Source organism: Gossypium hirsutum, chromosome D11 (genome assembly GCF_007990345.1).
Source record: "Gossypium hirsutum isolate 1008001.06 chromosome D11, Gossypium_hirsutum_v2.1, whole genome shotgun sequence".
NCBI classification, from domain to species: domain Eukaryota; kingdom Viridiplantae; phylum Streptophyta; class Magnoliopsida; order Malvales; family Malvaceae; genus Gossypium; species Gossypium hirsutum.
In genome coordinates, this window is record NC_053447.1 from 29,394,388 (window position 1) to 29,407,809 (window position 13,422).

General features: G+C 35.3%; 1 protein-coding gene across 2 annotated transcripts; it reads right to left on the bottom strand.

Moving 5' to 3' along the window:
- Nucleotides 1-237: 237 nt before the first annotated feature.
- On the bottom strand, nucleotides 238-8,208 carry LOC107913347 (branched-chain amino acid aminotransferase 2, chloroplastic). Of its 2 annotated transcripts, none has more exons than XM_016841903.2 (10): nucleotides 7,941-8,208; nucleotides 7,765-7,859; nucleotides 4,714-4,891; nucleotides 4,159-4,335; nucleotides 3,940-4,071; nucleotides 3,087-3,185; nucleotides 2,834-2,950; nucleotides 2,067-2,162; nucleotides 1,077-1,189; nucleotides 238-613 (listed from the first exon to the last, which is right to left on the bottom strand). In XM_016841903.2, exons 1-10 carry the CDS (start codon nucleotides 8,091-8,093, stop codon nucleotides 496-498), a joined length of 1,278 nt encoding a protein of 425 aa, XP_016697392.1. In that variant the 5' UTR covers nucleotides 8,094-8,208; the 3' UTR covers nucleotides 238-495. The 2 variants fall into 2 exon arrangements, with proteins under 2 accessions (XP_016697392.1, XP_016697393.1); XM_016841904.2 differs by having other exon boundaries at nucleotides 4,714-4,888; nucleotides 7,941-8,207.
- Between the last annotated feature and the right edge of the window lie 5,214 nt (nucleotides 8,209-13,422).

Below are 13,422 nucleotides of genomic sequence, written 5' to 3' on the forward strand. Positions count from 1 at the left end.
CACATGAAGGGAAAAGGAAGGAAGCACTTTGTCGAAAAAGGATTGAACACACTCAATCACGTAATAGGGGGCTGGACTTCACCCGACCACCTCCGCGTTCATCTATTAAGTGGGAAACACACCACCTTATGAATTCCAGGGCCCATCTATTGTGGCATTTTCAAGTAAATTCCAATCCTTCCACTACATTTACATGTAAATTTTCAGCAAATCAAACAAGCAAATTGGATTGGTTGCTTTTCAGGCCAACTTTTATTTTTTATGCTCTGCTTTAAAACAAAGACCGTCTCTATGGCCAACAATTGAAATCTCACTAACTTGATAAGTTCCAAGACAAAAACTAAGGAAATCCTGACCAACATAAATATTAAAACTATATCTACACATTACTAAAGGGAGAAAACAAACATTTTAACCAATGCAGGCCATGTCTCAGGTGGAGTTAAAACATGCAAACCAGACTGAGACTTACAGTATCCCTCATCTCAACTCAACTCAACTCAACTCAACAGTCCAGTTCATCTTGTCGTCTATAAGACCCATCTGTAGTCTGGTAAGCACAGAGTAGAGCTGTTGTGCAACAGCCCCAAAACCATCTACGCCATACGGTACCCTGCACGTTTTGAAAATCTTTACATCAAATTTGATTTCTTCCACCACTGAATGCGAAATGGACAACCTACTTCAGCGTTTAGGGAAAATGCAAGTAAAATAGCAGTCTTGCTTTATCAATATAATGTTACCTATGGCTTCAATCACTTACTATTAAATAAAGTTTACAATCATAGAAATAGAGTGAAAAATTTGTAAACAAAAATGACATTTTCCTGTACTCAATGTTCATCTAAAAGGTAAGCTCAACTGTGGACTCCTAATTTTCCATACAATTGGGAAGTTTAAGTTCTATAGACATGAAAAAAGAAGTAACTAATGAAACACTATATGCCTACCATCTCCATCTTTGTCTCCAACAATGATATCGAGACAAGTAAAAATTTAAGACTGTAAACAGAACATGAAGAAGCAAATTACTAACTAAAGAAAAAGACATTTACTCAATTGCACATGGAATTTACCTTTTACCCTTGTATGTAATGCTGCCAACAGGCGACACTACTACTGCTGTCCCTGTGCAAAACACTTCGTCAGCATCAAGCAATTCATCTACTGGCACAAAACGCTCCTCAACCTGCATCATCAGCAGAATTAGAATTAGGAAGTGATCCTAAGAGCTCCCTCAGACACTCGGTGATTCAAATGAGCTACTATTAGGATGTCATACAATAGAAAAATTGAAAAATTTTACTAACTAAATCAGGAGAGACCATGCATAAAAAAGCAGAGAAAAGAAATGGCTGCATCAAGTATTGAAGAATGCCTACCAACGAATTCAGAAGATATAGACAGGTGAAGAAACTTTATAATCAAGGAAAATAGGCAGTTTTCTTTTCCCTGTTCTCTTTCTAAGATTTGCAAGCCTTTACCTCTAAAAAGGGATTCTAAGCGACAAAGAACAGAAAGAAAAGGATGGTAACCACTTTGAAACACTCCATAAGAAAAAACATTAGACAAGAAACACCAAAACTATTATTCACATTAACACAACAGCATCCACATGCTGTAGAAACCAAATAATACACATTCTCCATGATCAAACAGCTGAATTTTGAGCCATAGGGATCCTGTAGAAAGTCTTTCCGTATTTTGATTCCTGAATCATTAATGTCTAGGAACTTCTATACCAATCAACAAAGAATATGATTTCAATGTGCATATTATGTATAAATCCATTTTTTCATCAACAAGTCCATAGAAGGCAATGCAAGGACTCCAGGAAAAATAATGAAAAGAACTTCAGTTGCCCTCCATTATCAAAGAATAAAGATTCTATAATGCCAACTTTATCCTGCGATAGTAATAACTTGAAACTCTAATAATTAGGAGACAAACCCTTCAATGTCAGGTAAAGTGCGTGCAAATCCAATTACATGCATCCCTGGATATACATGGTATTACTTTTAACACAATTAATTTGTCAACAATCTTCCAAACTGCAGAACAAGTACCTGGAACCCTTGGCTTCGAGCAACATCAATTATACTCTTTCTTGTGATGCCAGGTAAGATTGTTCCCTTTATTGCAGGAGTTGAGATGACATTACCCTGAAAACACAAATATTAAGTTAAAAAAGGAAGCTTTAGTGTCAACAGCACTATCTCAATATGTTTGAACTCATCAACCACCATTGAGTACAGAAAAATAAAAAACAAGCCTTAATTAACTCTGAGATTAAATCCTTCAACAGATCATTTAAACCGCAACTATTTTACCGTAAATAGATTAAACAAAATACCCTTCAACAGATCATTTAAAACTAATCATTTTATTTGATCAAACTATGCAAGTATTCAGAGATACTAAATTTAACAAAGATGAATTCTTAGCATCTACAACAACTGGCTGTAGTGAATAAGCAAGAGTCATTTAGCCAAGGTCGAGACAATATGGCAACCCCAATTCTTAGTTGAGTGTCAATGAAAGACTACAAAGATGGGACTCTTTTGTTATTATAGTACATTACGCAAACATTCAGCAAGGAGATCATGGTAACAGAATGGCCCACTGATAAAGCATGGTTATGAAGTTTCAATATGAACACACATACTTGTTGAACAAATGGAACAAGGTTTTCTAAGAGTGGGAGAATGCAGAAAGGTAGGGGCAATATCCAGCTAAAACATAGATTGCTGTTTAATGCATCTATATATTATAAAATGAGTGATGTAACAAAGCATGGTTATAAAATATTAACTACGACAATTGAACATAATACCTTCACCACGAAAATGTTGCAAGAAGAAACTTCCTCCAAATACTTTTTGTGAACACAATCAAGATAGAGAACATCAGAATATCCTTTGGCCTTTGCAGCAGATTGTGCCTTCAGAACCTGCATATGACATTAAGAGACGGCATTAACTTGTAGAAAATTTAATGAGTTCAATTGTTTCACTGTCAAAAGCATTTCAACTGCCAAAGGCAAACAACATGGTAATGGATTCCCAAGCACCAGAAAGCTAGCTTACCGCAGCATAATTCCCAATGGTTTTAACACCCCCAGTGCCACCAGGAGTGGCACGATGCAATTCATGCTCCACAATTAAATTTATTGGAGCAACACCTTCCTGGAATCATATATAAATTATGGTGAATGAATACACCATACAATGGTATGCCAAAACTATTAAAACAAGAAAAATACCAAAGAGTAAACATAATGCAAATGTTTGGCTAAAGAAACTAATAGCTTAATATTATCAGCCTTCATTTGAGAAAGAAAATGGTAGAAGGTAGAAGGCTTTTAGACTTAGCACAATAACAAATGGTTGTTTCTCATAAGGATCAAAACACAAACCATCTTCATCAAGTACTAATTTATGGAAGTTATAAACATAAACCAACGAAACCTTTCTAAAATATTGGCATGCAAAATTAAGAAACTTAATCACAAACCAGTCTCTGGCTCAACAAGGGTCTCCACATGTGGGAAAACATTCCACATAAAGCAGCAGTTCATTTTTCGATTCAAATGTGTTACATAATACTTTCAAGATAAGTTATTTTGCATACAAAGTCATGCTCATATTTTCCTCCAAGGTTACCTATAAAGATTGAACTTTAAGCCTTTCATGGTTATATAAATAAGAACTCTAAACAAATTATAGAACTAACATTCTCTCTTAAATTTAGTCCCTTAAATTTTTATGAAATTACATGTTAGTATGATGGCAAAATTGCATTTTGGCCCCCCAATAATTTATGATTCATCTCTGACCCCCTCTAAAGTAATCTTCTGGCTTTGTCCCTGCTTGGCCAAAGAAATGGAAATCTGATTTAATCTTATGCATAACTAAAAATCAAGCAAGGAAGATAGCAAACCTTAAAATAGTTTCCAACAGGTGAGACATAAATAAGGAAGGTGTACTCAGGAGCAGGTGCAAGACCAAGTACAGCTCCACTTCCCATGAGCAATGGCCTGATATACAAGGACCCTTTACCTGGTGGGGGAACCTGTAATGAGAAATTTAACAATCTACTCAAAAACATGTAAATCAAATTGCTAAACTGGACATGCTTCAGATCAGGGATATTAGTTACCCAACGTTTGTTTGCCAGGACGGTTTCCTTTACAGCTTCCACAAACTGGTCAACAGTAGGTGCTGGCATGCACATCCTCTCTGCACCCTGCCTCATTCGAAGAGCATTCTCCTCAGGGCGAAAAAGAAGAATATTACCGTCTTCTTTTCTATAGGCTTTCAGACCTTCAAATAATCCCTATAGACACAAACCAAAAAATGATGTTCAGAGAGAAATAAAAGAGAACTGCTATATCACAATGCTTAAAGACAAATTTAAACATAAGTTTTCCAGATAAAAATGGGGTCTGAAGCGAAAATTATCTTAGAGGACATTGAAGGCAGGATGAACTCTTTCTTCCTTTTGCTTTTTTCAGAGGAGAGGTGAAGGAGGTCATTTTATATAACAACAATTTATAAACTAACTTAATTTGTAAGCATCTGCAAATAAGAATAGACACACAAATAAAGCACAGAAATTGTCACATAACCGTATGTCCTGATTGGCAATGTAGAAGAATGAAATCTAAGAGAAAGCCGCAGATAAAATTCAGGCATGAAAATTAAGAAATCTGACCTGCCCATAATTTAAGACCCCAGCTGAGGGATTTAATTCAATATTCCCAAACCGTTGTAATTCACCTTTAGAGAAGTTTCCACCTTGAGAACATTTCATCATATACATATAATCAGTAGGAAGTAACCCAAATCCAAGATTGTCCCACTCTATATCAGCTAGTTCGGATGCCTCACTACTGCATTCAACACACTTAGTCAAGGCACAGAACAAATAACTGCCATGTAGGGTAGATATAAGCAGAGTAACAGATGAAATTTAACAAAATTATTAGATGATACCTATAGGCAGAGGAAATTTCAAGAAAATTAGTGAACAAAAATGTTCTTTGTGTAGATACTCGTTTTTTATTATTAACACTTCTAACAATAGTAGTGCTAGGAAATATCATTCCTCACAGAATCACTCTATGTTGAAAAGACTGTAGAGCTAAGCTTAAGAAGGTTGGCAGGATTTTTAGGTTTGCTCCCCTATTGAGATGTCTTAGAGAACATGGCTTGGAGGCTAAGAGTTCTACTTCTTCACCTTTATCTAGAGTACAAGTTTTTTTTCTCTCCCTCGACTCGTTGATCAAACTGTGCACTTGCACTTAAGTTTGCAAGGAGCACTCTCCTTGCCAAAATGAGTTAGATGAGTGTAACTTCCACGAAACTACCATTATATCCACTATCTTCGTAACTTCTGTCCCATTACTTATACAAGTAACATGAACGTGTTTTCATTCACTCTCATTACCCATAATTTATAACACATTGTTGTGTTTTCATTCACTCTCACTACCCATAATTTATAACACATTGTTGTGAATTAACCCACATCTCTCCCACATCCTATCAAGTATGCCACTTGTTTCATAATCATTCTTTAGGATAACTATTCTGGAAAAACTATAAATGGAAGATCCAAAGTTTCATCAGGGGACTTCTGATCTTTTGGCGAATTTTAGTTTTCTAAAATCCTCCCTACAATTATAATACCCACGGTAGGTCCCATCTTTCTAAGCCCCTTATTGCATCCATCACCACAACCGACCACCGCAGTTGTTTTCTTGAGCCTGCTCCAATCTACTTCTTTGCCATCTCTCTACAACAACTTGTTTTGCTAGATTGTAATGTCTCCTCACCTTAACAAAAGAACTTGGAGACTCCACTAGGTCGAAGCAAACTTTGGGGTTAGTCATGGAAGCCATAAGGGGCTGAGAAAGATGAGACCTACGATGGTTATTAAGATTGTAGAAAGAAAGTAGCAAAGAGAAGTTTAGAGAGCTAAAGTTTGCCAAAAGATCCCCAATGAAACTTTAGATTTTACATTTTTAGTCTTTCCAAAGTAGTTATCCCAAAAAAACAATCATGAACAACTAGCATATTTTATAGGATGTGGGAGAGATGTGGGTTAATTTAAAAGAACGTGTATGGGTAATGAGAGTGAGTAAAATCTCGTTCATGTTACTTGTGTGAGTAACGGGAAAGAAGTTACGAAGATGGAAGATTAGTTTCATAGAAGTTACACTCATGTAACTCATTTTGGCAAGGACAGTGCTACTTGCAAACTTAAGTGCAGGTGCACAGCTTGATCGAGTAGAGGGAGAAAATACTCTAGAGAAAGGTTAAGAAGTAGAATTCTTAACAGTATCCATAATCCGTATTTGAGCCTCCAACCCATTCTCTCCAAGACATCCCAGCAATGGAGCAAACCTAAGAATCATATTTTCTAACAGTACTATTGACAAAAGCGTTAATAACCAAAAACGAGTATCTACACTTTGTTGAGTTATTTTCTTGATCTCTCGAGGAGAGACTTAGGATAAAAAGGAACCAATAACCCATTTCTTTAATACTAAAAAATAAATTGAACTTCCAAAATTTTTAGCATTTCTTGTGGCTTCTCTTGTTATATAAATTTCCAAAATACTAGATGATGATTGCATTAGTAACTATTTAGCATCAAGGTCCATTTGCAAGCAGTCTACTCTGCTGCTATAAAAGGAAACGCCATCAGCAAATGGTGCGAAATACAAATTTTATTAGCCCAACAATAAATAATTAAATTAATCTTACAGAAGCAGTCATATGTTTAGCTACAGATAAATTTAAATTTTTTTTCAAAAGCATTTTCCATATGCACCTAAACATTATCTTCTTTGGTCATGCAAAAGCGTGCTAAAATGAAGTCTAAAACTATTTTATTTACATGCTTTTCTTTTTTTAGCTTTTTAACAAAAGCAAGAATCAGTATTGTCGAGGCATGTGCCTAGGTGCACCCGCACCCTAGACCAACAAAAAAAGCACCTTAGACCCTTGAAGACAAGATCCATTTGATTAGGCACATACCAGTGTGTCTAGGCATGCATTTTTGTAAAGTTTTAGGCATAAAAATAGAGGCCACCTGATTGAATTTCACTTTAATTACTTTTGTTTGCACTTTTTTCATTAGATGTACCTTTACTTGTGAGAAAGGGATAGTATCAAACTGTATACTTCTCAATATTTGAGTATTGAACTATAGACATGGACAATAACGAAATCATACATATTGACAGATGAACTAGACTACACTTTTAGAGTTTAATATATGTCTTAGCTATTTACACACTCGAATACAAAAACTCATATATATCACGATTACTCGCTTAAGCTTAAGCTAGCCCCCTTTTTTTGGCGCCTAAAGCAATATAAGATTCCTAGAACCAGAGTGCACCTTGTGCCCATCACAATACTAACTTTAGTATTTTATTGGTGCTTTTGCTATTTACTTCCTATTTAATAAAAAAATGAAAAAGATTGCCATTAGAAGAAAAGAATAAGAAGAAGAAGAAAATTGCTATAAGCTATTTGCTTTTCTTTTTTGCTCTCCTATCTTTCAATTGATAGAAAAATTAAAACTTTAAAAAAAATAGTTCTTTGATTGACAAAAAGGGGGGGGGGAGACGCTAAAAGAAGGGAGCTTAATTGGAAAAAGGAACAATGCACTGCACAAATCTAATGCGGTTTAGCCATATAATTTGAAATTTTTTAATCTTAGCGTTAAAAAAGAAAAACAAAAAGTACGCACCTGTAAGAATCGGATAAAACAGCAGCATTCTTAAAAGGAGACTTAACTTCATGAACATAGCGACCGGAAGCAGAAGCTAAAACTTGCTTATCTAACTGCAAAATAAACGCATAAGCAATTTAGCAAATAAGAAAGAAAAAAAACAGTCAAAAACGCGAGGGGAAAAGTGAGATTACCTTGAGATATTGCGGCGCAGAGAAGCGCGTGCGTTGAGGGTAGAAAACAGGAAGAAATGTGGCGGCGGCGGAGGCGGAAGAGGAGTAAAACCGTGAAGGGCTAAGAATGTTGTAATTAGGCTGGAGAGTAGCTAGGACGGCGTTGCTCTGCATCTCCCCCCCTCCCTTTGGTCTACAAAATGGCAGTTTCTTTTGTAAATCTGTATTTGTTAGCTGACGTGACCAATATTTAACCTAAACCGCTAAGGATGGAAATCCCCTGCCCCCTCTCCATGACCCCGTTCCCTTTATTATAAAAGGGCCCACCTATTTTTTTTGGTTAATTTATCAAAAAAAAACCCTTTTTTTAAAAAATTTACTGAAATGGGTCGATTTTTTGATTATTTATCAGAATGGTCTATTTTCTGGGAAATCGCGTCCACGTCAGCGCGATGTCACACGTAGCGCGTTCCCAGGGACGCGATTTTGACGTTGATTTCACGTTTGGGTTTTCTGGCTTTTAGGGTTTAGGGTGCAGGCTTTTTAGGGTTTAGGGGTCTTAGAATAAATTATTCCGAGTTAACGTTTCTGGTCAAATAGTATAAAATCGCTTCTACCAGGATGCTATTTGAGAAGAAATTGTGAAATCGTGCCCTCGTGGACGCGATTTCGCTACAGTTGGTCATGTAAGAAATATTTTTTTTGACGTTTCTGAGCAAATAGTATAAAATCGCTTCTACCAGGATGCTATTTGATAAGAAATTGTGAAATCGTGCCCTCGTGGACACGATTTCGCTACAGTTGGTCATGTAAGAAATAATTTTCTTTTGACGTTTCTGAGCAAATAGTATAAAATCGCGCCCTCGTGGACGCGATTTTGCTACAGTAGCAAGTTTGGGCTGAGGCTATAAATTAGGCAGAAAATGTTCTTAGAATGCATAAGTCATAGCAAAAACATTTTAGAGAGGCTAAGAAATTTAGATTTTCAAAATGAGTGAACGTATTAGTGCTGTTATTTACTACGATAGTGAGGTTTGCCACACCGAGAATGGTGTTGTTTTTTTGTCGGAGAATACGGTGCTACTGTCATAACCAGAACATAAATTTGACAGAACTTCGTAAAAGAATTAGGCGCAAAATATTCGGAACGACGCCGATGAAAGTTATGTCAATCACGTATCGATTTTGTTCTTGTGTTGATCCGGTGACATATGACTCGTTCGACATAAAAGGTGCTCGTAGCTTGGAGGCAATGATGCTGACTCATCTTGCTAGCGAAGCAACTTATATTGAGTTATATGTACAATTTACGTCGTCAACTGATGTACTTCCGTCCGGTGTTCGAGATGTATACACGACCCATGGCCGACACTCGGTTAGCGGGTTACAAAATACGGAACAGCCCATGTTCGGTAGCGGTGTCGAATGCACATCCCCCGCAAGACACTCTGTCGGTGGATGGGACATGTACGTCTGTGGCTCGACGTTTGACGCTGGAAATACGTACTGGGGAACTGTATCAAGTTCTAGTGGATGACAATCTACATCCAATTGGGGTCGTTATCAAATGCCTAGAAGAAGGGATGACGTACTACCTACGACATCAACCGGTGAGGGGACGTCATACGCTGCAGATGATTGTGGGTTAGAAGATGACTCCGATGTGGATCCACCTCGAGAGCCCAGGCCGGATGGTGCAGAGGTGGGATTATTTTCTGAACCGGAGCCTATTCCAACAGAAGGTGAAGATGGTGAAAGGAGTTCAAATGATGAAGAAAATCCACGATTCAGAGCATACTCACCTCTAGCCCACATGCATAATGTCGATCTGTCAGCGGATGATGCGTTAGAGTTTCCAGATCTACCACACCGGTTGCGCAATTGTACAAGTTCAGGGGGTAGATTTCGGTGAACTTGAAGTTGGTAATCAGTTTACCAATAAGGATAGTTTTATTGGTGCTTTGAAATAGCATAGCATCAAAAACGACGTTAATTACCACGTCGTTAAATCAAAATCTGATAAGTTTGAGGCGAAGTGTGCGGTGCAAGACGGCACATGTTCATGGAAAATCGTCGCCTCGTTAAGGAAAAGGACAGGGTTGTGGGAGATAAAAAAGTACAAAGGTCCACATACATGTGCTGCAGGTACAATATTTAAGTTGCCAATAATTTTCTTACTGATAATATAGTTTTTAGCCATGGACTTTAGTTTGTATATATATATATTTATCTATTTTGGTATCCGAATTTGATAACTATATTTATTTTTGTCTCTAAATTTGATAAATATAAAATTTTGATGATATGATATTTTAAGATTGTATTATATCATCAATTAAAAGTTAAAAAAGTTATATAAATTTTTAGGTAATGATTTGATACAATTTTAAAGTGACACATGCAGTGTTCTAATAACTGACAAGTGGTCAAATAGTTCATACTATTGGTTCTCGATTCAATCGATTTGATCGGTTCAACTGCTAGACCAACAATAATTAATTAATTAAAAATTCATAAAATTTTTAAAAATATAGTAAACTAGTTCATTTTGTTCAACTATGGGTTTTTATCCTAGTTTTTTTATCGATTTCAAGCAATTTTATATTCAATCGATTCAGCCCCTTTTTATGGACCAATATATCAGTTGATTATCAGTCCAATCGGTCCGACCAACTAATCTAATCATGTTCCAAGAACACGGTCATATTATTAAATCTTGACAAAATCTAAATTAAGAGACTAAAATGGATTTAATTCCCAAGTTTAAAAGCCAAAAATTATATTATACCTTTTTATAATAAAAAATTACTTTTTCCTAATTTGTTTTTCAGATTACATATTAATTGCAAAAAAACAATCAAATTTTTAAACATAAAAATTACAATAAGAAATTAATTTAATTATCATTATATTTTTAGTTTATTCGATAGAAAAATAAAAATAATTGAAGATTGCCACTTACTAGTTAGTTAGTTAAGTCTTCACAAGTTAATTTTACAAATAAATCTAAAATATTAAACCAAACAATTAAAATTTGTTATTTGATTAAGACTATATATTTATTTTTATATATAAAATACATAATAAATATCATATAATAATTATAAAAGAGGTAGATTTAAAAAAACCTATTCAAGGTCTGGCTATCAAAAAGTCAATCTGAAATTTGGAAGGATTTGACAAAAATATTAAGGCTAAAAATTTATATGATTTTTGTAATTTTCAATTGATGATGTAGTGTAGTCTCAGAGTGTCATGTCATCAAACTTTTATATTCTTCAAGTTTAAGACCAAAATGAATCTAGTTGCCAAGTTCAGGTACCAAAGTAGAAAAAAAGTACAAGAACTAAAGTGGATTTAAATAATACATATTCATATTCAATAAAGTGTAAGATTAGAGGTTACCTAACCCTATCCATCGTAGTGTGTCTAGAGCATCCAAATTGTTATTTTTTGCTCCCCAATTTTATTTTCAATTTTTCATTTTTCTTCTTAAATAAAATTTTGTTTCTAAAAGAAAATCATTCTCAACTTCAACTTTTGAAATCATTTTCTTGTATTTGGAATCTATGGTCTCAAATTTTGATACTAGCTCCTTAAAGGCATCTTGTAATTCATTAAAAGAATATGAATTTAAATAATGTGAACTAAAAGATTGGCTCTTTAATAGTCATTAAGCATATCACCTTTGGATTTGAGGGGTAGATTTCATTCGATTGTTGATCATTGATTCCCTATCCATTAGTTGAGCATTTGCTTTTGTAAGGAACTTTAATCTCCTTCTTTTCCTTCCTACCCCCAAAGATTTCCTCTAATATATCCCATATTTGCTTGGCACTACTATAAGAGAAAACTGTGTTGAAGACTTATCCATTCAATCCACAAAAGAGAATGTGTGTAGCATTAGTAGTTTGTTGAGCCTTGGCCTTGTCATTTGCATCCCGTCTTTCTTCCTCCTTGGGCACCTCAAATGGACCTCTTGTAGTAACCTTCCAAGCTCCATAATCAAATGTTTGGACAAAGAATTTCATTCTCATTTTCCAATTTGAGTACTTATCGTCATTTAGGAGTGGAGAACACATGATGTAATGACCTTCCATAGTTGTTGACCTTAACCTTGCAAGCATCTTTAAAACTTGTTATTTACCTTGAATCACTTCTCCCAATGGTGAAACTTTTAATGGAGAACTAGCTCCGATACCAATTATTAAGCTCTAAAATACCAAAAGGACATTGGGAATGATGTAAAGACATTGTCATTGGTAAAACTGTAGGTAACCCAATAATTTAGAATGAAAGACTTGGGAGAAGCTAATTTTGTTTTAGGTATTCGAATCCTAAGGAATTGAAAGAAAAAAGTGATAGCATTATCTAAAGCTTCATACATAGAAAATATATTAGAATGTTATGTAACGGCCAAGTCAAATTAGGGAAATCAACCTTCCGTAGAAAAAGAGAACATGAGAAAGGTTCATTATGCTTCAACAATATGAAGTCTCATGTATATTATGTTTTGCACATGCTCAAATATCTGTTTTGCAATGGGGTTAATAAGTCAATATCAGGCGAATCCAAGAGATTTGTTTTGGGAAATATACAAAACCTATAGTAACGCTCATATATCACATATGAGGACAAACCCTGGGGATTTATTTTGCCAAGATTCTGCTAGCTAGAGAGCTCTTTGGGAAACATATAGAGGGGCATAAGAATGCGAAACATGACTCATCTACTTCATTAGAGCAAGTGGGAGATTGTTGAATTTGATATCCTAAGTGTAGTATTTTTGTCCAAGTACACTCATAAAATTTCAAACAGATTGATTAATAAAATTATTCATGAATTACGTTAATACTTTGTATATTGTCCTCACATGGTTTTTGCACGCAAAGCAAAATAGAAGCAAATGTTGCTCATTAGTTATCGAAAGTTTAACTAATATTAAGCGGTATTACGTGGTCAAATTGTAATGCAAAAAAACAACTTATATTAGTAGACGAACCTAAACATGTCTTTAGTCTAATCGAAAATGAGCAAACCGATTGAAAGACTAATTTGTCGTTTAGCAAGTCCAATTGGGGAGATGCTTTGTATTAGGCATCGAAGCGGATGACTCCTAGAAGATAAAGACGTAGATGTAATTGACTGGACTGATAGTATATCAGATAAGACCCAAGCATAATAGATCTTGAATCCATTTATGGACTTATTCACTTGTGACGTTCATAGTGTGGCATACCTAAATCCTAAATGGATGGTGGAATATGTATGTGTAACTCATACACTTTGATGTAAGTAAAAGTCTAAGTTCAAATAAATAAGGAACTAAAAGCTGGTGCATTGGGTGTACGACTTCTGTAGTACGTAGTGTCATTCACAACAGCAGAATTCATATCCCTAGACATGGGTAAATGATATCCTTTCATTGGCATTACATGGTTGATGAAAAGTAAATATGGCTACGAGTCATTCGTCTTTGTGATGAATGACTTGATTACTATTT